The sequence below is a fragment of the Chlorocebus sabaeus genome, chromosome 21, assembly GCF_047675955.1.
Source record: "Chlorocebus sabaeus isolate Y175 chromosome 21, mChlSab1.0.hap1, whole genome shotgun sequence".
Taxonomy (NCBI): Eukaryota; Metazoa; Chordata; class Mammalia; order Primates; family Cercopithecidae; genus Chlorocebus; species Chlorocebus sabaeus.
In genome coordinates this window covers 31,665,184-31,691,584 of record NC_132924.1, presented here as the reverse complement: position 1 = coordinate 31,691,584, position 26,401 = coordinate 31,665,184, and the positions used below count along the sequence as shown (strand labels likewise).

Sequence of the window (26,401 nt, the reverse complement as noted above, 5' to 3'; positions counted from 1 at the left end):
ACTCAAGGTAGAAGAGAGAAGGGGAGCCTGTGTGGACAAGGCAAGAGAGGAAGGAAGGTAGGGGAGGGGGCAGGCTCTTTTTAACAACCAGCTCTAGGGAGTGAACAGAGTGAGAATTCACTCATTACTGCAAGGATGACACCAAGCCATTCATGTGTGATCCACCCCCATGAGCCAAACACCTCCCACTAGGCCCTGCCTCCACCACCGGGGATGAGGTTTCAACATGAGGCTTAGAGGGTCAAATATTCAAACTCTAGCACCCTGCAATAGTCATTCTCCTTTTCTTCCTTAGCAATAAAATTCTGGAAAATATACCTTGCTGAAAAACTACTGATACAAAGGAAACAATAATATATAACAGGAAGTTGCTGGTTGGGACTAAAAGAGTAATTACAGTTGGCCAGTGTTCCTCTGTCCTTCCCCCTTTTATCCTGCTTGCAACGTGGATGTAGATGGAACTCCAGAAACCATCATGGACCATGAGGCAACTCTGAGGATGGAAGCCACACACTAAGGACGATAAAGCAGAAAGAAGAGCTAAAACCCTGATGATTAAGAAGCGGCCAATTCCATCCTGCACTGCCCACCTCCAGATCTCATTCATGTGAGAAACAAAGAGAAACTTCAATCTTGTTCAAGTCACTTTAGTCAAGATTTTTATTATCAGATGAATGCAATTTCTAATTGTTACACCTTAAAATTTTCAACATGTACACCTGATTTAACAAAATCTAGAATTAAGTCAATACCTCTACATGCATTATAGACCAAAGGTCACTGCTATAAGAACTTTCGGTATATAGTCAAATTCCTCACATTTTAAAAATCTTGTTTAATCATTGCATTCTTTCCCCATCTCACTCTGTCACACACTCACGTATTTATTTTCTCAGATCCTTACAAGTTCATAAGGCATATGTCCTTACTCCATTTTTATGGATGAGAAAACTGGGGTTTGCAGGGGTTAAGTAACTTATCCAAGACCACACAGTTAATTAGTGGCAAAGTTATAATTTGAAGTCTTTCTAACGCCCAAATGTTTCCATGGTGTCACATATCTGAGCTGTGCTCCTTCCATTAGCCACTTTCCCATTATCATAGCTGATGACATGCACACCCACCATCTGGGGCAGGCTTTAGTACAGCACTCTGTGCCATCATCCAGATCACCGAATCATAGTAAATGGGTGTGTCATAAGAGATAAGGCTGCCATAGAATCACAGCAGCTTCCGGCTTAGTAAATTACCTGGATACATACCTTTTCCTAGAGGAAATCCCACATCTTCGTAGGAGATCTGGTGTAATACTCTTGGGACCTCTCTCCAGAGGACAAGCTAATATCACTGGGTACTAGTAAGCCTCAACAAACATAGTAGAGACAGAACTGTCATCATTATCAGAAAAGTAACAGAGAAAAATGTTAAAACAATGGTTTTGTGACCTTAAAGTCTGTGTTAGTCCCTTAGCACCACCGCTGAGATTTTGCTGAAAGGGACGTTTTGTGTGTTGGGCTTACTGAAGGAAGCCCCTGAAAGTGTTCAGAAATAGGGAAAATGAGAAACTGTTCCAGCTGAAACTACGGGCAAGGGGGAATCATTGAAGAAGACAGAATATTGAAGTGTTCAAATGAATAAAGAAGCTAAAAACCAAATCGTAAGTATTTCTGTTTCTTTGACATACATAAAAGGAAAATGTTTACCAGGTGAATGTGATCAGCTAGGCATGTTTTGAAGGCAGATGTAACCAAATCATGTAACCCCTAACTCGCTCAAATTCTACATCCCAACCTTTCAGAGGAATGTCCAAAAAAGAAATAATTTTGTAAAAACTAAGGTTGGAAGATTCAGAAAGAAAATTCAGAATGAATTTTCCTAGCCCCAGGGTAGGAGGCTGAAGGAAATCCTTTTCCAGAGCTTTACTGGGCATTTGGGATAAATCACAATGACTCATTTATATAGATCTTCAACTTTTGCTGATCTTCCAACTTGATTTTCTTTCAGACTCTAGTTGCAGTGACACAAAACCTTTGGCACAGGCTTAACTCATGTCTGCCCTCTACTTATCCTCCCCGCCCCACTGCCGGGCTCATTGTTTTGGAGCACAGTGCAGGGAGAAGACAGCTCTCATCCTTCCTGTGTTGCTCTCCTGGGAGTTACTTCTCCAGATCCTATGGTCTTTTCACCTCTCCCATCAAACACCTCTCTCCTGACCACCATCTCATGGAACCCGGGGTCTACAGTCCCTCTTGATACAATGAGACAACCTTGGGCTCAGGTGAAGGGTGAATGTGGAACCACCTACGCTTCCCTCTCTACCTACCTTCTCCTACTGTATAACTCCTATGTGGATAGAGCAGATTTATCAAAAAAGTAGGGCTAATTAAACAGACTTACAACATAGGAGTGAGTGAATCAAAGGTCAAATTATGTTAACATCAAACTTACACTAGAATAAAAGCCATGGAGAACTTGAGAACAGAGATGGGCAGAAGAGTCAGCATTAGCAGGACAGTCTAGGGTGGCCTGTAGATTCCATACTGAGCTCCTGATGTCCTAGCCAGTGGGGTTTGAATATGTCTCCTCTTCTTGCCAACACACATCTCCCAAAGGCAAATGGTGATTTTCAGAGACAGCAAAGTCCAGATTTCTATAAATGAACAGAAACATTCCTTAAATACGATGAAGATTGTACAACTCTGCCTGCTGGTGGGGATAAGTTTTTTTGTTTGTTTGTTTTGTTTTTTGAGATAGGGCTTCCCTCTGTCACCTAGGCTGGAGGGCAGTGGTGAGATCATGGCTCACTGCAGCCTCGACCTCCAGGACTCAAGGGATTCTCTCACCTCAGCCTCCCAAGTAGCTGGGACTACAGGCACATGCCACCATGCCCAGCTAATTCTTGTATTTTTAGTAGAGCCAGGTTTTCACCATGTTGCTCAGGCAGGTCTCGAACTCCTGGGCTCAGTCATCCACCCACCTTAGCCTCCCAAAGTGATGGGATGATTATAGGTGTGAGCCACCACTCCTGGCTGGGGAGAAGTTTTAATTTTCCTTCTACTTCCAAACCACAGCCAAAGGCTATAGGAACACAAGAAAGGGGGTATGGGAGCCCCTGGTGTTTCTTCACCTACTGGCTGCACAAAACACTTGGCTGGAGTTCTGAAATGACCACTGCCCTGTGCATGAGGCCTAAATACATCCCTACAACCTGGGATGCCTCACAGAACTCTCCCCAAGCAGGAGGGAGGCAGGGCAAAGGTTTATGATCTTCTTAGCGAAGCAACTGTTGGCCTTTCCAGTTGTTCTAAGGAAACTAAGTTTCAAGCAGCTTCTGCAGATGGACTTTCCAGGATGAATTTCAGCTGCTTTATGTGCACACCCTTTCCATTAGTTCGTAAAAATGACCAAACCACGACTGTTGCAAGACCTTTCTCTCTAAATCTGTGGTTCTCAAGTAGGGGCAATTTTGCACTCTGGGGACATTTGGCAATGTCTGGAGAAATGTTTGCTTGTCACAGTGGAGAGAGGGGAGGGTAGAGAGAGATGCTACAGGCATCTAGTGGCTGGAGGCCAGGGAATGTGGCTTAAAATCCTGCAATGTGCAGGACAGCCTCCAATAACAAAGAATTTTTGGCTTCAAATATCAATAGTGCTGCTGTTGAGAAACCCTGCTCTAAAGACGTGGGGAAAAAATGAGATTTAGGTTCATCTGTGACCAATATTACCAATCATATCATCCTCATGTCACTCCTGAATTTTACTTTAAAAATTCATTAGCTGATCTTCTTACACATCATCCCTAAGAAGTAGATTAAGAGTAATAATGGCATGTACTGAGTTCTTACTATGTGCTAGGTTCTGGAATAAGGACTTTATATACTTTATGTCACTGTTGTCCCTGTTTTCAGAAAAGAAAACTGAGCTCCGAACAATGAAGGAAGTCGCAGCTGGACATAAAACTTAAAATGGCAAGAGGGAGGAATCAATGCAGACATGGAGTTCTGAAGCTTTTGCTGTTGCTCTCAATGCATTCCTAAGGAAACCCAACAGTATCCATTTCACTGACCAATTGCTTTGTACCCAAAATTCTATTTTTCATAAGAACTTTTCATTTTCTGACAAAAACTATTTGTTAAATAAACATAACTTCATAACTGTGAGCATTCATCACTTGGAGCAAATTTGACTATTTTAAAACACATGGATTAAAAACAAAAAACAAAAAACAAAACTCCTTTCCCAAAAAGGAAAAAAAGGAATGTATTTTTCATATTTTCATCTCAAATTTAAGGAATTCATTTTTGGAACACATGCTTTAAATGGTGGTGCCAGGTAAAACTGCAAGGAAGCTTGTGCTATCTGGAGACACCCATACTTTTTTTTTAAGGAACATTTTGTAACTTTACAACAGCATATTGCATTTTTATATTCATGTGCCTATCTCCTTCATTGTCCTGTGTATTAGTTTTCTACTGCTTTGCATGAAGAATTTAAACAGACCTAACAGCATAAAACAACACCTATTTATTAGTCCACAGTTCTGAAAGTCAGAAGTCCCAGCACAGCCATGGCATCACTGGGTTCTTGCTCAGGTTCTGCCAAGGCTGAAATCATAGTAATAGGTTCAGTTCTTGTCTGGAAAAGACAAGTTTGAGAAAAAAATCTCCTTTTGAAGCTCATTCGGGTTGTTGGCAGAATTCAGTTCCTTGCAACATTGGCCTAGGCAAATAATTTATGACTAAAACCCCAAAGGAAGTGCAACAAAAACAAGAATAGACAAATGGGCCTTAATTAAACTGAAAAGCTTCTGCACAGTAAAAGAAATAATCAACAGAGTAAACAGACAACCTACAGAATGAGAGAAAATATTTGCAAACTACGCATCTGACAAAGGACTAATATCCAGAATCTACAAGGAACTCAAACAAACTCAACAAGAAAAAAACAACCCCATTAAAAAGTGGGCAAAGGACATGAATAGGTATTTCTCAAAAAAGACAAACAAGCGGCCAACGAACATATGAAAAAATGCTCAACATCCACTAATCATCAGAGAAATGCACATTAAAACCACAATGAGATACAATCTCGCACCAGTCAAAATGGCTATGATTAAAAAGTCAAGAAACAACAGATGTTGACGAGGGTACAGAGAAAAGGAAACACGTACACGTGTTGGTGGGAATGTAAATTCGTGCACAGTGCCTGGTTCAGAAGACATACATTAAAGAAAAAAGCTAGCTGAATGTTTATAACGTGTCTGTGTTTGTAGTGTTCAAGTCCTGCGGGCGAGGACCCTAGTGCATTTTCTGCAATCCAGTAATGCCTGTCCGGTACATGGCAGCCAGTGAGCACTCAACAGGTGCAATCGTTGGGCCACACACTCTTGTTTTAAAATGTGCTTTATCCTCTTGACCTTTTTAGGTTATGCAATGTGAATTCAAGCTGAATAATACTGAAGCCAGTCTTACGAGGCTTATTTCTAAGAAATATTCAGCTTTATGTAACGCAAATAAAAAAAAATCACACGCCCTTCCTTTGCAAGTGAACATTCATATTAGTGTCTGATAAATGCATTAAGACGACACATTCCTTAAATCAATCAGAGAACAGAACTTTGGTTTCTGCAAAAAGAAAAACTCCCTTTTCCCTAGATTTTCTCAGCTCCTCCAGTGCTAGCCCCAGACAAGGTCCAAGTTATCTGCAGTTCTTTGGCCTCCCTTGCATTTAAATCGCATTTGGGTAAACGCTTCGTGGGCTTTCTAACTCCACAGAAACGCTAACCAGGTATTGGGCGCTCGCACCGCTTCCAGGTAACCAGCGAAGCTGCGGATTCCAGGCCCGCGCTGTGACGTCACCGGGCTCGCAGGCCGCGGCGCGGTCTCAGGCTCCGGTGATTGGCTGGAGTCCATGACGTCACGGCCCGGGGCGGCCCTGCGATGGCCAGGGCCCCGGGATGCTCCGGGTTTGTTTAAAAATAAAGGGGGGCGGGAGCGCCCAGGAAAATCCAGGCGCCCACGGGGGTGCCGGCTGCCCCTCCCGCCGCCCCGCGTCCCGGCCCGGCCGCGCCAACCCCCTCGGCGGCCCGCAAGGGGGCGGGGGGAGGCGGGGCGGAGGAGGAGCCGCGGGCGCGGCGCCGCGCTGTCCCCGGCCGCCGCCCGCCCCACTCCGCACCGCATGTAAACAGTCCCCGCCGGCCCAGCCCGGCCCCGGAGGAGCCCGCGCAGGCCGAGCCGAGCGCCGCGCTGCCCGCCCGGGAGGAGGGCGCCGAGGAGCGGGAGGGCGGGCGGCGGCGGGAGGCGGGCGCGGGGCCGCAATGGATTTCCAGCAGCTGGCCGACGTTGCGGAGAAATGGTGCTCCAACACGCCCTTCGAGCTCATCGCCACCGAGGAGACCGAGCGCAGGATGGATTTCTACGCCGACCCCGGCGTCTCCTTCTATGTGCTGTGTCCGGACAACGGCTGTGGCGACAATTTTGTGAGTGCCTGGGGGAGGGACCGCCGGAGCCGGCGGGAGGGTGGACGCGGCGGTGCATCCCTGCGCCCGGGCTACCGCGCGGTGGGCGGCGGTGGGCGCCTAGTGGGGGGGCGTAACCCGCGCCCTACTCCCCGCATGCTCCGCCGGGGAAGCCCCGGGCCGGGTGGTGCGGCCTCCGCGCCCCGGGTGGGGCCCGGTGGGCGGCGGGCAAGGCCCCCGGAGGATCCGGGGAGCCGGGTTGGGGCGGGAGGTGTGGCATCCCCCTAAAGGCCACCCCTCTTCCCACTGTTGCGGGCGCCGTTTCGGGAACCCGACCTGGCGGCCAGTGCGCGTTGCCTGGCGTGGAGCATCCCTGGGGTGTGGGTGTCACCCGCGCCCGAGCAGCCTGGGCTGGGGCGCACGGATCCTCCGGCAGGAGCCCAGGTCCAGAGCTTCCCACATCCAGGCGTCCCGTCCAGGTTAGGAATCCCGCTCCCCTCCCGTGCCCAGCCTCGGCTCCTCGCCTTGCCCCTCCCGGGAGAACCCCGCTCCCCGCCCTCGCGGGTTAGTCCCTGCACTGCCTGTTTGGACACAAAGCTCTGTCCATACTAGCGATGCCCGATCTCCTGGACCTTCGTTGCGGAATTACACTCCGGATCTTAATACGCACGCGCGCCTGCGCATACACCCCCAACACACACACACTTATGCTCACACACTCACCCTCACACGCGCACACTCACGCACACACGCGGGCACGCCTCTCCCCCTGCCCCCGCTCTGCCCTCGCCGCCTCTCTGAGCTGCCCGAGAGGTGTGTGTTGGCCCGGGCAGGTTCTCTCCAGCTGAGGCGGTGGCCCCAGCCTTGCTGAAGCCTGTCGGCTTTTCCAGATGAGGGGGAATCCCCTCAGCCCCGGCTCCGGGGGACCGGGAACTGGAACTGCGGTGTCCAAACCTTCCACTTTGAATCCTGCGCCCACCTGGGATCCCGGCTCTGGCAGTTGAGGAAGGAGATGTGGAGGGCAGGGGAGTCGGGGTGGGAGGGGAGGAGTAGGTCGAGCATGGTGCTCATGAAGTGTTTGTAAGGATGGGGAATAAATAATGATCCCAAATGTAAGATGGAGGCGGCCGTGGGCGCGGGTGACCGTGTGGTCGCTGGCCTTGTGGGCGGAGGTGGGGCGGTGTGGGGCGCGGCCTGGTGCAGGCTCCTCAGGTGGGGGAGACAAAGCTGGGCCGTGGTCCTGCAGCCGCACGCCCTGACCACCTATGGGAAGTTCGTGAAGGAGTTGGGGAGACCGCAAGACCGCTTGTCTTGGTCCTGGAGAGGTGAAGGCTTGTGTATGTCTGGCCAATAAAGCATTCCCTCCGCGCACACGCACCCCCCGAGGAGGGCAGGGATCCACCTGGACATTCCAGAAGTGGCACTCCAGAAGAGGGATGGCCTTGTGTGACAGCCAGATATGAGTTCTGGCTCTGTGACTGTGCTCAAATACCCACCCTGAGCTCAGTTTCCACATCCAAAAAAATAGATATAATAATGCTAGCACCCAGGTGTTCATATAGGTGACTCACTGAATAGTCCCTGACACACAGCAAGAGCCCCTCAAATTTGGGGTTAGAGACCTGGGGTTTCCCAGAATTTAGAGTTTGTCTCATTTTTTAAAGAACGTTGGTTTTCCCACCTGTAAAATGGGGCTAATCAGAATGCCTCCAGAAGAACCAACTGAACAATAATATTAATGCCTATCTTAACTGTAGGCAAAGTAAGTAAATAAGTGTTCTTTTTGCAAGGAGTGGGAGATCATTAAAAAGGGATTCACTCCATTGCAAAAGTGTGAGAAAACCCCCAGGATACAGTGGAAAGGGCACCAGAATCCAGCTGACTGTAAAATGTTAGGGTTTGACTAGGGTCCCTTCCAGCTCTGGGCTTCCTTCATCTGCCAGCGTCCTTTCTCCCTCCTGACCATGTGAAACAGGACAAGAATGGCTCATGGTTCTGGATTTCACTGGGGAGAAGCCCACACAGCCTTCCTGCTGGGACTGCCCAGGCCATACCCAAAGAAGTGACTCCAAAGACAGTAAGTGGGCCAGGAAGACAAAAGGCTGTTCTCTTGCCATGAGTAGTATGTGTATCCAACCATCATTCAGAAGTAAGAAGTACTATATTATTTGTATCAGGCCTTTCTCTTGAGGCTACCCATATTTTAAATATTTTCCCATCTGCGTGAGAAAAATGCTTGAAAGTATCATGTAAACTGACAATTTAAATAGAATAGATAGAAAGATACAGGATGGGGGTGGGCAGATGATTCCTTGGGTGGAATGGAACTTTCTCCAAGTTCTGGAGGCTCTAATGAACAAGATGCCAACCTCGGGAGTTTTCTTAGCCAGACCTCTTGAATCTGTCCCAGGCCAGGTTTGTCAAGCTACTGTTTGCCTCTAATAAGTGTCCCGCCTCAGTTCTTTTCTTTTTCCCAGGAAAATATATTAAGCATTAGACAAAAATGTGAGATGAGTGGAATTTCTGTTAGTTGAAGGACTTAGCAGTAAGAATATCTACGTGAGCATTTCTCGATTTACAAAAGTATTTCCACATCATTCATTCATTCATTCATTCAACAAACATTTATTGAGGGTTTACTTTGTGCCAGGCGAGTGCTATCTTGAATACAAATAGGGTCTCTGCCTTCATGTTCCTGGGGCAATTTTTACTTGTCTAGGAGGCAGTGTGGTGCAGTGGTTAAGCACACAGGCTATAGATCAGACTGTGTGGGTTTGCACCTCAGCTCCCCACATTTGTGTGCCTTGGGGAAGTTATTTAACCCCTCTATGCCATACTTTTTCTTTTTGTTTGTTTTTCTTTTTTTGAGACAGTCTTGCTCTGTCGCCCAGGCTGGAGTGTAGTGGCACAATCTCAGCTCACTGCAACCTCCACCTCCCAAGTTCAAGTGATTCTTGTGCCTCAGCCTCCCCAGTAGCTGGGATTAAAGGCGTGCATCTCACACCCAGCTAATTTTTCTATTTTTAGTAGAGACAGGGTTTGTTATGTTGCCTAGGCTGGTATCGAACCTCTGGGCTCAAGTGATCCTCCCACCTTGACCTCCCAAAGTGCTGGGATGATAGGCGTGAGCCACTGCGCCTGGCCTCTATGCCATACTTTCTACATCCGTAAAATTGGGATGATAATATTAGTACCTCCTGAGCAGAGTTGTTTGAGAACAGTGTCTAAAGTAGGGGCAGCTTATAGTCTAAGCCACTGTCATTTTTCATCGTATCTCCTAACTTGTCTCCTTGCTTATAACCTCCACCTCACTCTTACTGTAAGTACTGAAGTGGGGGTACTAAACAGATCCAAAATGACTGCTTGGGGAGACCGACTGTAAGCCACTTTCTACCCAGCAGTCATTTTGGATCTATTTAAAATATAAGCCAGATCGTGTCACCACTATTCCCCACCTCAGCTGAACTGACTTCCCATCTTTTATAATAAAACCTAAGCCCTTGCCTTGGCCTCAGGCCCCTACATGATCTACCTTCCTGCCACACAGAGCCTTCTAGTCCTCAGACGTGCCAAGTGCATTCCTGCCTCAAGGCCTTGGCTCTTGCGTTCTGTCTGCCTAGGACCCTCTTGCCCCAGATCTTTACACGGCTGGCTCCTCAATGCTCCTGAGGCCCAAGAGAAACCTTTCTGACGACATGTTCTTTCACCTCACCCTCTTTTATTCTTCCCATAGCACTCATTAGACTTGGCATTCTCTTTTTGGTTTTCTGCCTCCCCAACTGGACTCTCAGCTTCTGAGAGCAGAGGACTTGTCTGTGTTATCACTGTGTTCTGGCATTTGGAACAGCATCCAAACATGATGGGTGCTCAGTACATACCGGTAAGGATGAGTAAATTATAGTCTAGTGTAAAAGACATGTCAAATGTCAAGAATTCAGTTTCAAAGAATAATAATAACCATCACTTATGTTCAGTTTTCTAGGTAGCAGACGCTGCTCTCGGCACTTTACATATGCCAACTCATTTAACTTTAGTACTCTCACAAGGCCATCTCTATAATTATCTCTGTTTTACAGAGGAAGAAACTGAGACATGGCAAACTTTACTAACTTTTCCACAGTTAATAAGTGGTAGAGCACCTTGAACTACAGCCCCGTGTTGAATGCATGGCATCACAGGAGTGACAACAGGGGACCCCATCTAGACTGGGTTCAAGGGTCGCTTCTTATTGGGCCTCACAAAAATTCGTTGAGGTAGATATTATTATTCCCACTTTATAGGCAAAGAAACTGAGGCTCAGGGAGTTTAAGGGACTCATCCAGGACTGTACCACTAAGAAGTGACAGAGCAAGGACTTGAGCCCAGAGGCCTGTCCTCTCCACCATGCAGAATGGCCCACAGGTGGGGTCAGGCCAGTAGTTCCAGGGGCGCGAGATCAAGGACGCCTGTTTATTTTTCCTCCATTCTGGGTCCCCTGCACACACTTTCTCTATCTTGCTCCACAGCCCATCCCATCCATGCCGACCCTTGCCCCTCTGCCGGGGACCCCTCTCTGTGGGCCCCATCATCGGGGCCTGCAGTGAAACAAAGCTGCTAGTACCCTGTGTGTGGAGGGAGTTCAAGGGCATGGCCACCCCACCTGGCTCTACAGGTTTGACAAGGGAGGGCTCCTGGCCCTGGTCAGCGGGGTCTGCGGAGTCCTTTCTGCCAACTTGGAAGGTCCTTGGGGTCTTGGCAGGCTTGGAATGGGGTGTCAGCAGCCACTTGGATGCCAGATAAACAGAGGGGCACTCCTAGGCACGGAGCACCAGCTGCGTTCCTTCCTTGTCCTGGGCCACGAGAAATGAGGTCTCAGAACAAAGAGCACTGCCCTGCCCCTCTGGGGGCCTGGATGCTGATGACTGCGGGAGAGGAGGGATTCATTTCCCAGGTTGCCCAGCCTTTCCTGTCAGCCCAGTCAGACACATGTTAGACTCAAACATTTTGTATAGTTTAATCCCTCCTCAGCACAAAGACAAAGGTAGTAATCATGATATTATTAAAGAAAAGGGCTTTATTTATGGAAGAACTGTGATTTAATTTTACACGTGTTTATAGAGGTGTGTGTGTGTGTATATATATCCCCATTTGTGGTCTGAACACATCTTTATTATTAACTATGTGATCAAATAACAGCCTTCTTATTTTGGAGAAAGAAAATAGAACTTACTTAAATGAGATTGAGTCACGCTTATGTGGTGGTATAGTGGAGAGAAAGTGCTTTCTTGTCTGATTTAAACTCTACCCTGTTTCCTCCTCTGTCAGATAGGGACAGTCATGCCTGTATTACATGATTAGCATGAGGATGAAATGAGCTGTGCATGTGACGTACTCAGTAGACAGAAGGCATTCCACAATGGCCGTGCATGTTCATACAGAGAGGTTATTTCTGGGAAAATGATAGGTCCTTTGTATATTCTTTGAGTGGTAGTCATGAGGAGAGTAGTTATGTTAATATGAGCTGAAGTAGATGGGAATAAGCGCTTATTGGGCCCCTGCTCAATGAGAGTCGGTCTACAGGTTGTCTCCTAAAATCTTTAGATTCCCCCTTATTTTCCGTGACTTACAAATGAACGCACTGAGGCTCAGGTTAAACATTGTGCACAGAGTGTAGTTGAAAGGGTGTACACTCCTCCGTTGACATTCTGGCTCTACCCTTGTTCCCTGTGTGACCAAAGGCAAGTTACTTAACCTCTTTGAGCCTCAGTTTCCTCACTGGTAAAATGGGTCAGTGGCTGACACACAGATTGGGTTAGTCCTAGGTGTGGCCAGCTGTGCTCTTCCCACCATGTGCAGAAATATGTTTTGAGGTGGGGCCGGGTGTGGTGGCTCACACCTGTAATCCCAGCACTATGGGAGGCCGAGGCGGGCGGATCACCTGAGGTCAGGAATTCAAGACCAGCCTGGCCAACCTGGTGAAACCCTGTCTCTACTGAAAACACAGAAATTTAGCTGGGCGTGGTAGTGCGTGCCTGTAATCCCAGCTACTTGGGAGGCTGAGGCAGGAGAATCACTTGATCCCGGGAGGCAGAGTTTGCAGTGAGGGGAGATCGCACCACTGTGTTCTAGCCTGGGTGACAGAGCAAGACTCCGTCTTACAACAACAAACAAACAAACAAACAAAAAACAAACAAAAAAAAGAAATATGTTGGGAGGCATGTGGTGAATTGTGGCTTTTATCTTTTTCTGCCATCTGTTCCCAGGACAAGAATCAGGGTTTTGTTTTGTTATTTTGCTTTAGAGACGGGGTCTCACTCTTGCCCACGCTGGAGTACAGTGGTGTGATCAGAGCTCACCGTAACCTCGAACTCCTGGGCTGAAGTATCCTGCTGCTTCATCCTGGCAAGTAGCCAGGACTACAGGTGTGCGCCACCATACCCAGCTGTTTTTCTTATTATTTGTGGAGACTGGAATCTTGCTCTGTTCACCAGGTGGTCTTGAACTCCTGGCCTCAAGCAACCCTTCCGTTTTGGCCTCCCACAATGTTGGAATTACAGGTGTGAGTCGCCTGGCCAGGGATCCATTTTGGATTAAGACACACCAGTTCAAAATGGACTCCCTTGGTACCGAGTGGCAGAAAACCCCCACTTCAGTACTACGGTAAGAGTGAATCCCAGAGGGAGGAGACACAGGAGTGTGTTCTTACCTCCCCTGCCACCCCCACCCTGCTTAAGCACCAGGAAGTCCAGCTTCTTACCCACCAGGACTTAGAATAGTAGGGGCGCACACATTGTGCTCCCCCAAAAATGTCTGTAGGATTGAATTACCTTAATGACCGGAGACCACGTTTTGATAAGCTGGATATTCCGATCTACATTGTACAAAACAGGAAGGTGCTCATTTTCCTATTTGCAGGTGACATAGTTAATGTTGTCTTAGGCTGGGCAAGCTTTTATGGTAAACTCTGGCCTGACTTCACAGGAAGAAGGGTCACAGATGGCCTGTAGTCAAGTCAAAGTTCTTATCGGATTTTCTGTAGGAAAGAGTAGACCACTCAGGCCAGGTTCGATGACAGCTACTTCACTGCAGCTCAGGCCAACCTGAGGTTTGGAGTTGGCTATAGTCAGTAATGGCAATTGCTGAAGTTCTCCCGGAAAGATATTTAAATGTCACACCACCCCCAACCCCCTTCAAATGTGTAGTTAGCCAAAGTTCTTTTTTTTTTTTTTGAGACGGAGTCTCACTCTGTCACCCAGGCTGGAGTGCAGTGGCACAATCTGGGCTCACTGCAACCTCTTCCTCCTGGGTTCATGCCATTCTCCTGCCTTAGCCTCCCAAGTAGCTGGGACTGCAGGCACCCACCACCACGCCTGGCTAATGTTTTGTATTTTTAGTAGAGACCGTGTTAGTAGTTCACCGTGTTAGCCAGGATGGTCTGGATCTCCTGACCTTGTGATCTGCCTGCCTCGGCCTCCCACAGTGCTGGGATTACAGGCTTGAGCCACCGTGCCTGACCGTTAGCCAAAGTTCTGCTGTGCCCATGGTTCTCAAAGTGTGGTTGCAGAACCAGTCACATGAACATCACCTGGGAATTTGTTGGAAATACACATTCTCAGCTCACTGAATAGTTCATTAGCTAAATAAACTGATTACCCAGCAAAGGTGGATACATTTCTATTCTGTTATTGTGTTTGAGTGATACACTTTTCCCAGTTAACTTTGCAATTTAAACTCTGCCCCCTGCCCCCACCACCCTACTCTGATCCACACTGAAGCTGGAGAACCTCTGCTTCCCTCTAGTCCCTGAAGCCTTTCCAGGCATTTCTCCTTTTGTCCAAGGGAGGCCTGCAGGCTGCCAGCGCTCTGACTACTACCTTGTTGGAGAGTCAATATTTTCCATACCCAGATTCATGTTTGCCAGGGCATTGCATTGTTCAGAGCATTGTTGAGAGCTAGAGGTTCTCTGATTCCTGCTAGTTTTTTTTCCTGGTCAAAATGAGTATTTGGTTACAAATGCTTAAAATATTTGCCAAGTTGAAGTTACTGTGGCCACGCCCAGTGCCACAGGACTCCGGGCCTTCAGTTGTCCATTTGTCTTTGTATAGGACTAGATCCTATTTTCAGGATCACCAGCCCTGCCCCTAGATGGTCTCTCTGCTCCCCTTGGTTTTGGAATGGGCCCCTGTATCTTCCTAAGAGAATAACTGCTCTGCCCGCAACCCCTCGCCTGTTAATTTTCCTGAAGAGCACGTCTGTTTTATCTGTGGACACCACCTCGTGAGATTGATAGTGCCTCTTTCTTTGCATGGGCTACTTAGAAAGCTTTGTTGGCAAATCTGTGTCCCATCTGTAGCAAGTAGCCAGGCCCTCATACCTTGCTGTTTGTCCTGGTCTCACTCTTGGATCTCATTTCTCTTCCTTTGTCTTTTTTTTTTTTTCCCCCAATGACAGACTTATTTTTTTAGTTCATTTTGTCTTGTATCCCGTGATACTTTGCCAGCTGCCTTGATTCATTTTGAAAGGAAGGAATTTAAATGGAACACTTCCTTGTTATGAGATACAATGGATATGAGACAACTAGCATTTAGTAAATGATGTCTTTTAAGTGACCGTGTACACCCGGATCTGTCTGAGTCCAAACCCCATGCCACTCTATCATGTGGACAAGGATTCAGTTACAACATTTTTTAAACCTCAAAACCTAACAGAACTGGTAATACAGGTGGAGATAGCCAAATGAAGGCAGTTTAGACAGAAGGCCCTTTTGTGGATGTTAAGTCTTCCTTCAACATACAGTCCTAAATCGCTCTAAAAGGAGAGTAATGGAAGTTGTGGCATGAACAATCTCTTCATGAGGTTAGAAATGCCTTAGAAACACTTAGCTAAATAAACTGTCTGATTACCAAGCAGTGGTGGCTACACTGCAATTTATGATTCTGTTCTTGTTTGAGTGATATACTTTTCTAAGTTTACTTTGTAATTTGAAGCCCAGATGTACTTACTTTTTAACAAAGTAGGTTTACAAGCTTTTCATAGGTGCACCTGCTTCTGAATTAACTTCAACCCAAGTTGCCTCGGGCAGTGCTCTCAGTGAGTCACATTGGGTGTCTGATTTACTCATTGTATGACCATAGCCTTGTGGCAGATGGTAAGCCCACCCCTTCCCCTCTGTCTCCCCCATCCTCCTACAGATGCAAAGGGGGAAAGAAGGTACTTACGTCCACCATTTACTGAATATTCACTGCATGCCAGCCAGGCACTGCGCCAGGTACTTACTCAGCTTCAAGTTTTCTGAAATGTGGTGCTAGATGTTAATCCCCTCTTTAACTTGGGTAATAATTTGAAATAAGGTGGAACTTTTACACATTTGAGTATGAAAATGGATGCTGAGCCGAACTTACTAGAGTAGAACTTTTGTTGTTCTTGCAGAATCTCCACTGATTAAGAATCAAGTGGCATAATGGATATACAAGTGCTTTGGGCTATTATACTTTTGTACAATGGAAGAGACTATTACATAAATGACATTGTGGTGGTTTGACAGCTTTAAGGGCCTCTCATTAGTAGGGAAGAGCATTTGAGCTGTTCACTAAATAGAGAGCCCAGACGTTGTCTTTATTGGGTTGGGGAATTCTCTAGAGAAGTCTGCTGGCATGAGAGCAACGTGTGTTGGAAATGGACCTTTACAACTATGAGACACAGATAATTGGGGTATAAAGATGGTACATTGGCACCTAGTTATTCTCATTTGGATCTGGGGAGTATTTAAAGTCTTAGGTGTAGAAACCCTGCAATGAGAAGAAAGGAGAGGAAATGTGTTTATTGAGTGATAGGGATATGGGGCAAGTGTGTGCTTGGCATGGACCATGTCTCCACATAAGACCAAATCCTCCTGTCTAGCCTCTGCATCTTGTTCTTATCTTCCAGATAGCTTTCTCCCAGACCTCAATACTTTTTTTTTTCTTTTGCCGGTGTTTAGCCATCATGGATCTGTCCCAACTAAAGAGTGATTCTTGGTACCTGACAGATGCTCTGGTGTTACCCTGGTAGCCCCGTGTCCCTGACTCACTTAGATATGCAGGGCAGGATCTTCTGCATTAAGAATGCTCAAACCTGTTTCTTGGCCTTGTTCCAGATCTTTGAACATTTATGGGAGAGGCTTGCCTAGTCTTAAAGATGTGCTAAAATGGATGTCCTCACATGGAAAAAGCCTTACCCAGTCTTCAGAAAAATTAAAACCTAGACTGGGCATGGTGGCTCACCCCTGTAATCCCAGCACTTTGGGAGGCTGCGGCAGGTGGATCGAGACCACCCTGGGCAACATGGCGAAACCCTGTCTCTACCAAAAATACAAAACAATCAGTCAGGTGTGGTGGTGAACACTTGTAGTTCCACCTACTTGGGAGGCCAAGCTGGGAGAGTCACTTGAGTCTGGGAGGCAGAGGTTGCAGTGAGTTAAGATTGTGTGACTACATTCCAGCTTGGATAACAGAGCGAAACCCTGTCTTTAAAATAAAGAAAAGAAACGAAAAACCCAAAACCAATCTCCTCTTAGTATGTGTTAGATTATGAAATGATGCTTTGGTATGATGTCCTCTTAAAGCATTTTAGGGAAGGGAAGTTTTCAGAAAGGCTTTGTTTTCCGGTGACGTAGTGGTGACTTGGTGGGTTCTCTTAAGTTACTTGCATTTGGAAGTAAATTTACCACCATGCCCACTCACAGGCCGATCTGGGAAAAGAATGTCTTGTTCCAAGTTAATGCTTACAAACTATGCTTAATTAATCTTTCAGCCATAGCTGAAAGCAAAGTTAAGGATTTTCAAGGCAAAGGCTCTGGTTTCTCCTTCCCATGTCTGAAAACCGCCCTTAGCCTGCACAAGGTGAACAGTGGAAATCATTGGTGAGGAATGGCCACCCACTGCCCTCTTTACTGTGTAGGAGCACATCTGATGACGAACAGAGCAGGTGAGGTATGGACCAAAAGCTTGGGGGCGTCTATAGATTAGACATTGTTTTCATCCCTTTCAACACAAATCAAGAATGAATGTATGAATTTTACATAGAATGGAGGCCTTCTTCAAATTCCTGTCGTTAAGAAAATCTGCTTGACTTTTCTGAACTTCACACTGAGTGTAGTGACTTTGTGTCTTTGTTTTCTCCTTCCACCGCCCATGGGCACGCAGCACGTGTGGAGTGAGAGCGAGGACTGCCTGCCTTTCTTGCAGCTAGCACAGGATTACATCTCCTCCTGTGGCAAGAAGACGCTCCACGAAGTCCTGGAAAAAGTCTTCAAGTCTTTCAGACCTGTAGGTACCTGCTTGGCTTCTAACCGCAGCTTGTTTTCTATGGTGATTGTGTTTAGAATAACAGGGGTGGTGGGGAAGGTGGGCAAAACCTGGGATGACTAATTGTTTTTCTCTTGTCTGCCCTGTGGCTTAGAGATAGCAGCCAGTATAGGGAGGGGTGGGAGGAGAGGGACGGGATGTGACACAGCTGTTTGCTGCAGGGATGATGGTTATTTCTAGCATCACTTGAGTTGAGAATCCCTGATGGGGGGGAAGCAAACAGATCTTTTATGAGACAACTGAGTATTCCTGTTCTCCTCCAGGGGACTTAGAACCATGGCACTTGCAAGCCCGATGGAGGTTCTTTTATAATAGTGGGGCCTATATTTGGGGATTGCTGGGAAGCTGTATACAGGTTATATTAATACCTCCACGTTTGTGGGTATGGAAAAGGATGAAACTGGATACTGGCTTTATTCTATTTTTAAAAAGTCTCTTATATGAGCTTACTGTTGCTTTGTTTTCCCCTTTTGGGATTTAGGAATGTGTATTTCTGTGGCTAGCTGACAGTCTGTTTTCATACTAGCTGATAAACCTTTAAAATGAATACTGACTTCTATTTTGAAGATTACCTACTTCTTTCTATCTTCATTGGAAGATAAAGTCCCATCACCAGTGTCTCAATGTTTCCCCTAAGTTCAATTCCCTGCCCACTGTAAATACTGCACATATTCAATGGTATTTGCTAGAATTTCTATTTATTTTTTCAAATCCGTTTTAATGCTGTCTTCTTCTCTGCTGCATTTTCCAAGCTTTTATTCTGTTTCTTTGATCATAGTAAGCTTGGTTGCATAGTAGACTGTGTCTGATGATACTTCATTTTGTAAGTCTGTTTGGTCTTCTTTTGTTTCTGGGCTAGTTCTCAGACCTGGTATGTTGTTTCTCTGTGTGTGGGATTATCTCTGGGTGCTAGTTACTGTATTTGAAAGTTTACATGTAGGAATAAAGTGAGACCTGAGAGGACAGTACCTTCCTCCAGAGAGGATTTTTGTTTGCTTCTGTCAGGACTTGGGGGCCTATTAGTCTGAGACACCTTAGCACAGTGTAAGGCTTGTGGTTCTCCGATGGCTCCCGGGGGAGAGAAGGCAGGATGTGGGTCTGGCCTCCTGTGGCTCCTCCTCGTTCTGAGGGTGTGGGCCTCTGGGGGCTCAGCTTCAAGTGGGGATGGTGTACAGTCTGCTCCTTTGGAAGACCCTGGACTTTCACTTTGGTCCCTCTAGCTGTTAGAGTAGCACAAGAAAGCAGTGAAGTTTCTAGCTGCTTCTTCCAGGTCAACAAATGCCCTCAGGACAAAAGCAGCTTTTTATATTTGGCTTACCTCTCCTGGTTCATACTTTATATTTAAGAAGCTGTTTTTCATATTTAATTCAGCTTTTTTAGTCATTCTCAATGAAAGAGTTGGGCCCAGTCACTTTGTGCACCATTATAAGAAGTGGGATTTCAGTGGCTTTTGTCACTCTGATTTGCTTAAGCAAATGATAGAAATCAAATAGAGTGACAGAGGTCACTGAAATCCCTTTCTTGTTTGTTAATTTTCTAAGCCAGTTTGGCACATTCAAAATAGATACTTGACTTAAAAGTACCAGTCTGTCCCACATTCATTCATTCATTCAATAAATATGTATTGGGTACCCACTAGGCACATGGCACTGTGTACTGCATTGTTCCTGGCACTGGAACTAAAGCATGAGAAGCTGAGATCTCACAGAGCCTGTGCTCCAGGGCGGGGAGACAGGATAGACAAGGACACACGTAATGTTGTGAAATGATGCTAGTGATTAAGTGCCAAAGAGAAAGGAATCAGGGAATGGGGTAAAAAGTGTCAGGGGTCCTGGAATTTTTGAGTAGAGAACCAGGGAAGGCTTTGCTGAGAAGGTAACATTTGAGGAAAAACTTGGAGTGCAGAGTGGGCCATGAGGAAATCTAGGGGAATAGCATTTTCGGTAGAGAAAGCAGCAGGTATGAAGGCTTGGGGTTGGACGACACCTGTGTCCAGGGAGCAGGAGCAGCCAGTGTGGCTGAAGGAAGTAGAGGGAGGTGAGCCGGAGGAATTCCAGGAGTCTTGCAGTCACAGAAGGACATGGGCTCTTACTCTGGGGTGATGGGGAGCCCCCCAAGGGGTTAGGCAGAAGAGGGATGTGACCTGACTTCACGTCTTGAACGTCTCTCTCTGATGACTGTTGAGAATAGGCTGTGTAAGGAGGGACAGATTGGCCACTGAGGAGGCCATTGCTGTCATCTAGGTGAGAAATAGTGGTGGCCTGGACTGGAACAGTCACGGCGGAGGTGGGGTGAGGCGTTGGATTCTGGAGATACTTTGAGAGTAGACCCAGCTGGACTTGCTGGTGGATCAGAAGTGGGATGTGGGAAAAAGGGAGAGAAGGGGGACTCCTGAGTTTCTTGTCCAAGCAGTGAAGGGAATGACTAGTCATCTACTGAGATGGGGAAGGCTGCAGGGGTGGTTGGTGGGGAGTTTGGGGTTGGTAATGTCAGAGCTCAGTTTTGGACATGTCAGTGTTGTAAATGCCTGTTAGACATCGAAGAAGGGAGATCACATTAGGCAAAATTAAAAAGAAATGGATTCCTCTAAATTTTAACTAGAAAAATACCTGTTGGCAAATGAGGTTCGCTTTGCAGCAGGTTTCCTCGCAGGGGCTCACTCACTGGCCTGCCGCCGGCTGCTCTTTGTGGGTGTTGTCTGTGGTGGCAGGCAGCCTCCCCTCCCTGCAGGACTGGCTCACCTGGGAAGGGGAGCTCCAGCCGGGAGTCATTGTGCTGTTTTTCTTTACCAAGTCTCCGGTTGTGTTTTGGCAACCAGGCTAGCCACATGTAAACGAGGAAACAAACGTGGTCCAAAAGAAACCTGGATGCGTAGCTGAAGCAGTTGGATTGGTTGAGGATGTTCTTTCAGGTGGCGCTGAGATGTGTCACGCGGGCCCACAGCTTTGATTTGCTGTAGCTGGGCTTCCAGGTTTCCTTTCTGAAGTGGAACTTTACCTTGTGGGCAGGGATGTGGCTCCCCAGGTGAGGAGGCCTTGACCTGGCACAGCACACCCTTTGGTGAGGAGGTTTATGGGCTGGGCCGCCCTCTGGCAGGGCCTGTTTGCCCGAGGGCAAGGCTGGTGGGAGGCACCTTCCCGGACTGGTAAAGATGGAGTGCTGAAGGCCTCAGGTTTCTCCCAGTCAGGATGCGCCCCAGACTGGATGAGAAGGAGCGTCACAAACCCGAATAAAGGACCACAGAGATCCCTGGAGAAACTTTGATACACTCCACCTCCACCAAATAGAGCACTGCTTCCCAGTGGCACTATGTATCTGTTTGTTTTATACAAGGGAGCTTTGTTAAAAATAAGACATAGGGGCCGGGCGCGGTGGCTCACGCCTGTAATCCCAGCACTTTGGGAGGCCGAGGCGGGCGGATCACGAGGTCAGGAGATCGAGACCATCCTGGCTAACACGGTGAAACCCTGTCTCTACTAAAAAAAATGCAAAAAGCTAGCCGGGCGCAGCGGCGGGCGCCTGTAGTCCCAGCTACTCGGGAGGCTGAGGCAGGAGAATGGCGTGAACCCGGGAGGCGGAGCTTGCAGTGAGCCGAGATCACGCCACTGCACTCCAGCCTGGGCGACAGAGCGAGACTCCGTCTCAAAAAAAAAAAAAAAAAAATAAGACATAGGTAAGGGTTTTGTTGCTGTCATCGCAGTTGAAAGTATCTGTTGAAGAAACACTTACCCAAATAGTACAGCTTATCAAGTGGTTAAACCAGCACATCCTCTCCCTGAAAATACACGGGAGTCTGATCAACCCATGCAGCTGCTTTTGTGTTTATCCTGGGCCAGCCCCAGGAGGAGGGTTTTTGCCTTCATCTTAGAGCAGCCCCATCCTGGGCTCTGTACCCCTCTTTTCCCTTGGCCACCCCATTGCCAGCCCTTTCCCCCTGCAGGCTCTTCAGAGAGGTCAGTTCCTATTTGTTGACGGCCTTCTGCTGTCCTTTGGAACATCAGTCAGACAAATTCAGTTAACTTTGCTGAAGCTTGGGCACTCTTGCATCCATAGGCCAAAAGAAGGGTATCACCTCTGGCCTTCCTCAGCGGTCCTGCCCACAAAGCTAAGGCTATGCCACTTTATTTAGCACTCTTTCTACACTTTCAACATACAAACTTTGGGCCGGGCATGGTGGCACATGTGTGTGATCCCAACACTTTGGGAAGCTGAGGTGGCAGGATCTCTTGAGTCCAGGAGTTTGAGACCAGCTTGGGCAACATAGTGAGAACCTATCTCTACAAAAAATAAAAACACCACACCAGTTGTGGTGGCACTCTTGTGGTCCTAGCTACTTGGGAGGCTGAGGTGAGAGGATAGCTTGAGCCCAGGAAGTGGAGGTTGCAGTGACACATGATTGTACCGTCGTGCTGCAGCCTGGGTGACAGCGTGAGAGCTGTTTAAAAAAATGAAAAAGAAATACAGACTTCATAGCTGTATACATTATCCCCCTCTCACTTGCTAGCCTTCCCCCTAACTGAAATAATCAATGTCTCAAAGTTTCCCCTCCCCCCAAGAAATCTGTTGTTGGATTTGAACATTTAAGAAAAGGTCTCCTTTTTTCATTTAAGCCATCTTACTCTTTTATCTTTCCTCTGCTTCATCATATTTTCAACAAAATGTATCAGTGTTCTGCTGTTGCCACAACACTGCTTCCGAAGGCGAGGGGCCAGGCCTAGGAATCCCAGGTCTTGCCCTCAAGGAGTGGACTTTCTGGTAGTTGAGATGGCCATGTAAATGTACAGGGGAACCCCATCACAAGACAGAGCATGCATTTGGGTCCAGATACTCCTCTAGATGCTGTGCATGGCAAGTGAGGAAGTCCTATTCCCTGCTTTGCCTACTGCACTCTACTGATTCTTGGGGGAGCTGTTTCTGTGAGCATGTTCTGCAGGGGGTTGCTTGTCATCTCTTAATCCAATTATGAGGGAACAGATACAACAGTCATGAAGAACCCAAGCTCTGTTGGCAGGCTACCTGGATTTAAGTCTCAGTTCTACCACTTGCTGGCTGTGTGATCTTAGACAAGTTACTTAACCTCTCTGTTTTTCAGTTCATTTGTAAAATTAGAAAATTAATGATGATAGTTCCCTTAGGGTTGCAGTGAAGATTAATGGAGTTTTTGTTGGATACTCAGTACAGTGTGTTACCCACGGTAGGCACTAAGTCATTGTTAGTATGATGTGTATGGGATGAGGATACTAGACAAAATACTGTGGAGAAGTGAGCAGGTTACCGTTTGGGGGAACCTTAGATTATTGGTGAAGAGAGAAAACAATTTGCTAAGTGATTTCAACGTGAAAAGGCATTAGAAGGGCAAGTCAAAAGTTTATCAACATTGGTTTTGGTAAAACTACAAACATTCACTGAGCACCTGATCCACACGACTCACTGTGTTAGAGGCTAGGACTCCAAGGAGGACCAATGGATGCTCCTGTCCTCCCAGAGGGCATGTGGCCAAAGCGCTCAGGGTTACGGATGATTTTTATTTTCTTCTTTTCTACATTTTCTAAGTTTTCTGTGATCACATTATCAGAAAATATATTTTTTAATGAAACTCTATGGCTTCCAGTGTATTCGAAGTACTAGGAGTATCAGCGTGAGCAGGCTCATTGAGGCACAAAGCCAGGCAGTGGCTTCATGAGGAGGTGGGACTGAAGAATAGCAGGACCTAGATGTGCTCAGAGCAGGGGCAGGGCTGGCCCAGGAGGAAGTCCGGGAAGGGTCCATCTTGGCTGCCTCAGCTCCATTTCCTTAGAAATGGCTCCATGTGTTGGAAGGTAGACCTGCTCTGCCCTGTCTTGCTCCCATGCCGTTTGGCCTCTGACAGGTACACTTGGCCTCAGTGCCCCCAGCTTTAAAATGGGGGCACTACTGATTTAGCTGTCTTGTGGATTCATGGGGAACTTTGAAATCAGACTGAGAACCCAAAGGATTGTCAAAACCCAGACACTCTGCTAAATTTAGTCTCAGTTTCTGGCTTCTAACAGGTATTAGGAAATGTTTATTGGATGGGTAATTGAGTGTGGATTCTGCTGGCCATCTTCCCTTGAGTGACCCATACTCTGCTCCACTCCAGTGACTTGCTAATGTTGATTACTCAGAGAGAGATGATTTTTACCTATTTTTCTTGCTACTGGCATGTCATATCCAAATGGCACATGTATGCAAATGACAATGCCAGGCAGGCTGTTGTTGGCACCCGCGAGCAGGTACTGCTACTTGTAGTGGTTTCAGAAACCCCCATCTATCACGTTGGTAAGTGTGAGTTGGATAATCATCAGAGCCTTGCGTTTTTCTTAAGTGACCCTCCGTTGACAGTTGCTGGTCATACATGATTGAGCTAGAGAATGAAACAATGGTTATGGACCTAAATAATGGTGATCATGCCGTTCAGTTTTCCCCACCATCTTTTCATGTTTTATATTTAGTGTCAACTGACAGACTTACTGCTGGGTAGAAAACAGTTTACAAGGGAAGAAATAGCCTACTATTTCCAATTTAGCAGCAAAACTAGATTTTATCTTTGCCCTTTCGAATTCTCTCAAAGGGTTATGGGCTTAACAAGGAACGATTGCTTCCTCGAGTGTATTCTTCTCCTTACCAACACTGCGGACGTTAGGGTCCTGAGTCCCCTGTTGCCCTTGCAGTTTTGTGTGCTGTTTGGTCGTTGCTGCTTCCATGGCCCACCCTGGAGTTGGATCCTGTGGTCCTTGTAGATTCTTACTCAGTTGGCCCAAGTCCTCTCCCTGGGGTTACTGTGTGACTCTGTGTTTCTTCTCTCAAGAAGGAGAGACATTTCTGCCAGAAAAATCCCCCTAATTCTAGTTCACTGGCATGAGCAAGATTGATATTTTCAGTTTGCCACGAGTGGCTGGAGAGCTGCGGGTTAGATCCCACAGGAAAATCCTGTGTTCCAGAAAAAGTCTGATTCTTGCCTCTACTCATGGAGTCTTGGTCAAGAGCCTGGAAAAGAGAAAGAATCCACCTGTGAGAAGCTGCCTGGGTGGGTCAGGGAAAGTCTGATGCGAAAAGATTATGCACACATGTGGGTTTCATAATAAACGTTGAATGTTGACAGTTTCCCTTTTTTTTTTCTTTTTTCCTTTTTTTTTTTTTTTAAATCACTCACGTTATGAACATTCAAACCATTCTCTTTTTGAGAAAGTATGATGGCCTCAAAAGGTAAGAGAGTGCCTCCTCCTGCCCATTGTGCTACGTCCATCTTGCCACCCTTTTTTCCTTAGGGTCAGGACGACTGACTGACTGAGCAGGACCCCACCAGGGGTTTCTGCATCCCGCCAGCATCATGATCATGAAGATAAATGGTGCCACATTTCCCAAATACTTTAGAGTTCTACCACCCTTGGCTCTTGGACTAACAGTATCTCCATCACCTGGGAGTCTGTTAGGGATGCAGAATCGGGTCCAACTTGAGACCTGTTGAATCAGCATCTGCATTTGAGGTAGATTGCTGAGCACATTATCCACACCTACACATAGTTAAGAAGAGAGACTGCTTAAGGGGAGTCCCTGAAAGGTGCATACAAGGATCTTTGAAGCCACAGGGCACGTGCTCGATGCACCAAAGCCACGGTTGATTGGCTGTGCTCTCCAGGGCATAGACACCACCTCCCCTTCTTTTATGAAGACCCTTTAGCCCACTGTGCTGAGTGCCTCCTCCAGAGACAGCAGCTGCTAAATGCCAGCTCAATATGACCTCGCGTAGTTTACACTATTATCCAAAAGACCTGGAGTTGACCCTACAGATAACATATACTTTCTTGGGTCTGAGGAGCTGAAGTCTCCAGAGTTGGCAGCTCTGCCTTTCGGGTGCAACCTCTTTGGATGCATGGGCCCCAGCAGTGCTTATGTGATCACCGATAGCTCAAAGGAATCTTTGTGGACGGCAAGACCCTGGAAATGCCAACTCTCTTGTCCAGAGTGAGCATAAACTCCTTTTCCCAGTCAACTGAAAAAAAATTCACTGAAATAGGAATAAATGATTATAACTGTCAGGAATAATTTAAATATACCAGTCACTTTCATTTTTTGGCCCACCTTTTCGGTATGAGAATGTGTGGTTGCAGTAAAAGCCAGGGCTCCAGAATTCTTCCCAGTCTGTGTGTATGCCTGTCTCTTCTTCTTGACTGTTGAAAATTGGGATCCAGAAGTTAAATTTAGACTTGCCAACCATAGGTAGGATTGAGCGTAGAGGTGAGGATGCTAGATTACTACATATCTGTATGATATGTCCCTTAGAATTCCAGGCAGTCTATTTCTGGTGCTTCCTATCCATACTTCCAAATTGTCCCTCCTCATAAATGTGGACATTAGTATTTCATATTGCTTTATAAAAAAGATTTATTCCCCAGTGGAAAACATTGAAACCTCCAGCTAATAGGAATAGCATTAACAGCTGAATGGGAGTCTCCTGGGTGGCCTGGTGGGTAGGGGTGTGAAGTCTGCTATCAGATCACCCAGGTTTGAATTGAATCCTGGCTCTGCCACTTATTGGGTGACTCTGGGCAAGTTACTCAACCTGTCCAGGTCTTATCTGTAAAAGGGGGACAATAAAAGT

The 26,401-nt window shown here is 46.9% G+C and overlaps 1 protein-coding gene across 1 annotated transcript in view; it reads left to right on the top strand.

Annotated features, from left to right (window-relative positions):
* Positions 1–6,164: 6,164 nt before the first annotated feature.
* MTURN (maturin, neural progenitor differentiation regulator homolog) overlaps positions 6,165–26,401 on the top strand; it is a 29,535-nt gene continuing 9,298 nt past the window's right edge. The window contains exons 1-2 of the mRNA XM_007981734.3: positions 6,165–6,478; positions 17,620–17,742. Of these exons, the coding sequence (XP_007979925.2) occupies positions 6,317–6,478; positions 17,620–17,742 (285 nt within the window). The 5' untranslated portion in view covers positions 6,165–6,316. The remainder of the gene's footprint in view (positions 6,479–17,619; positions 17,743–26,401) is intronic.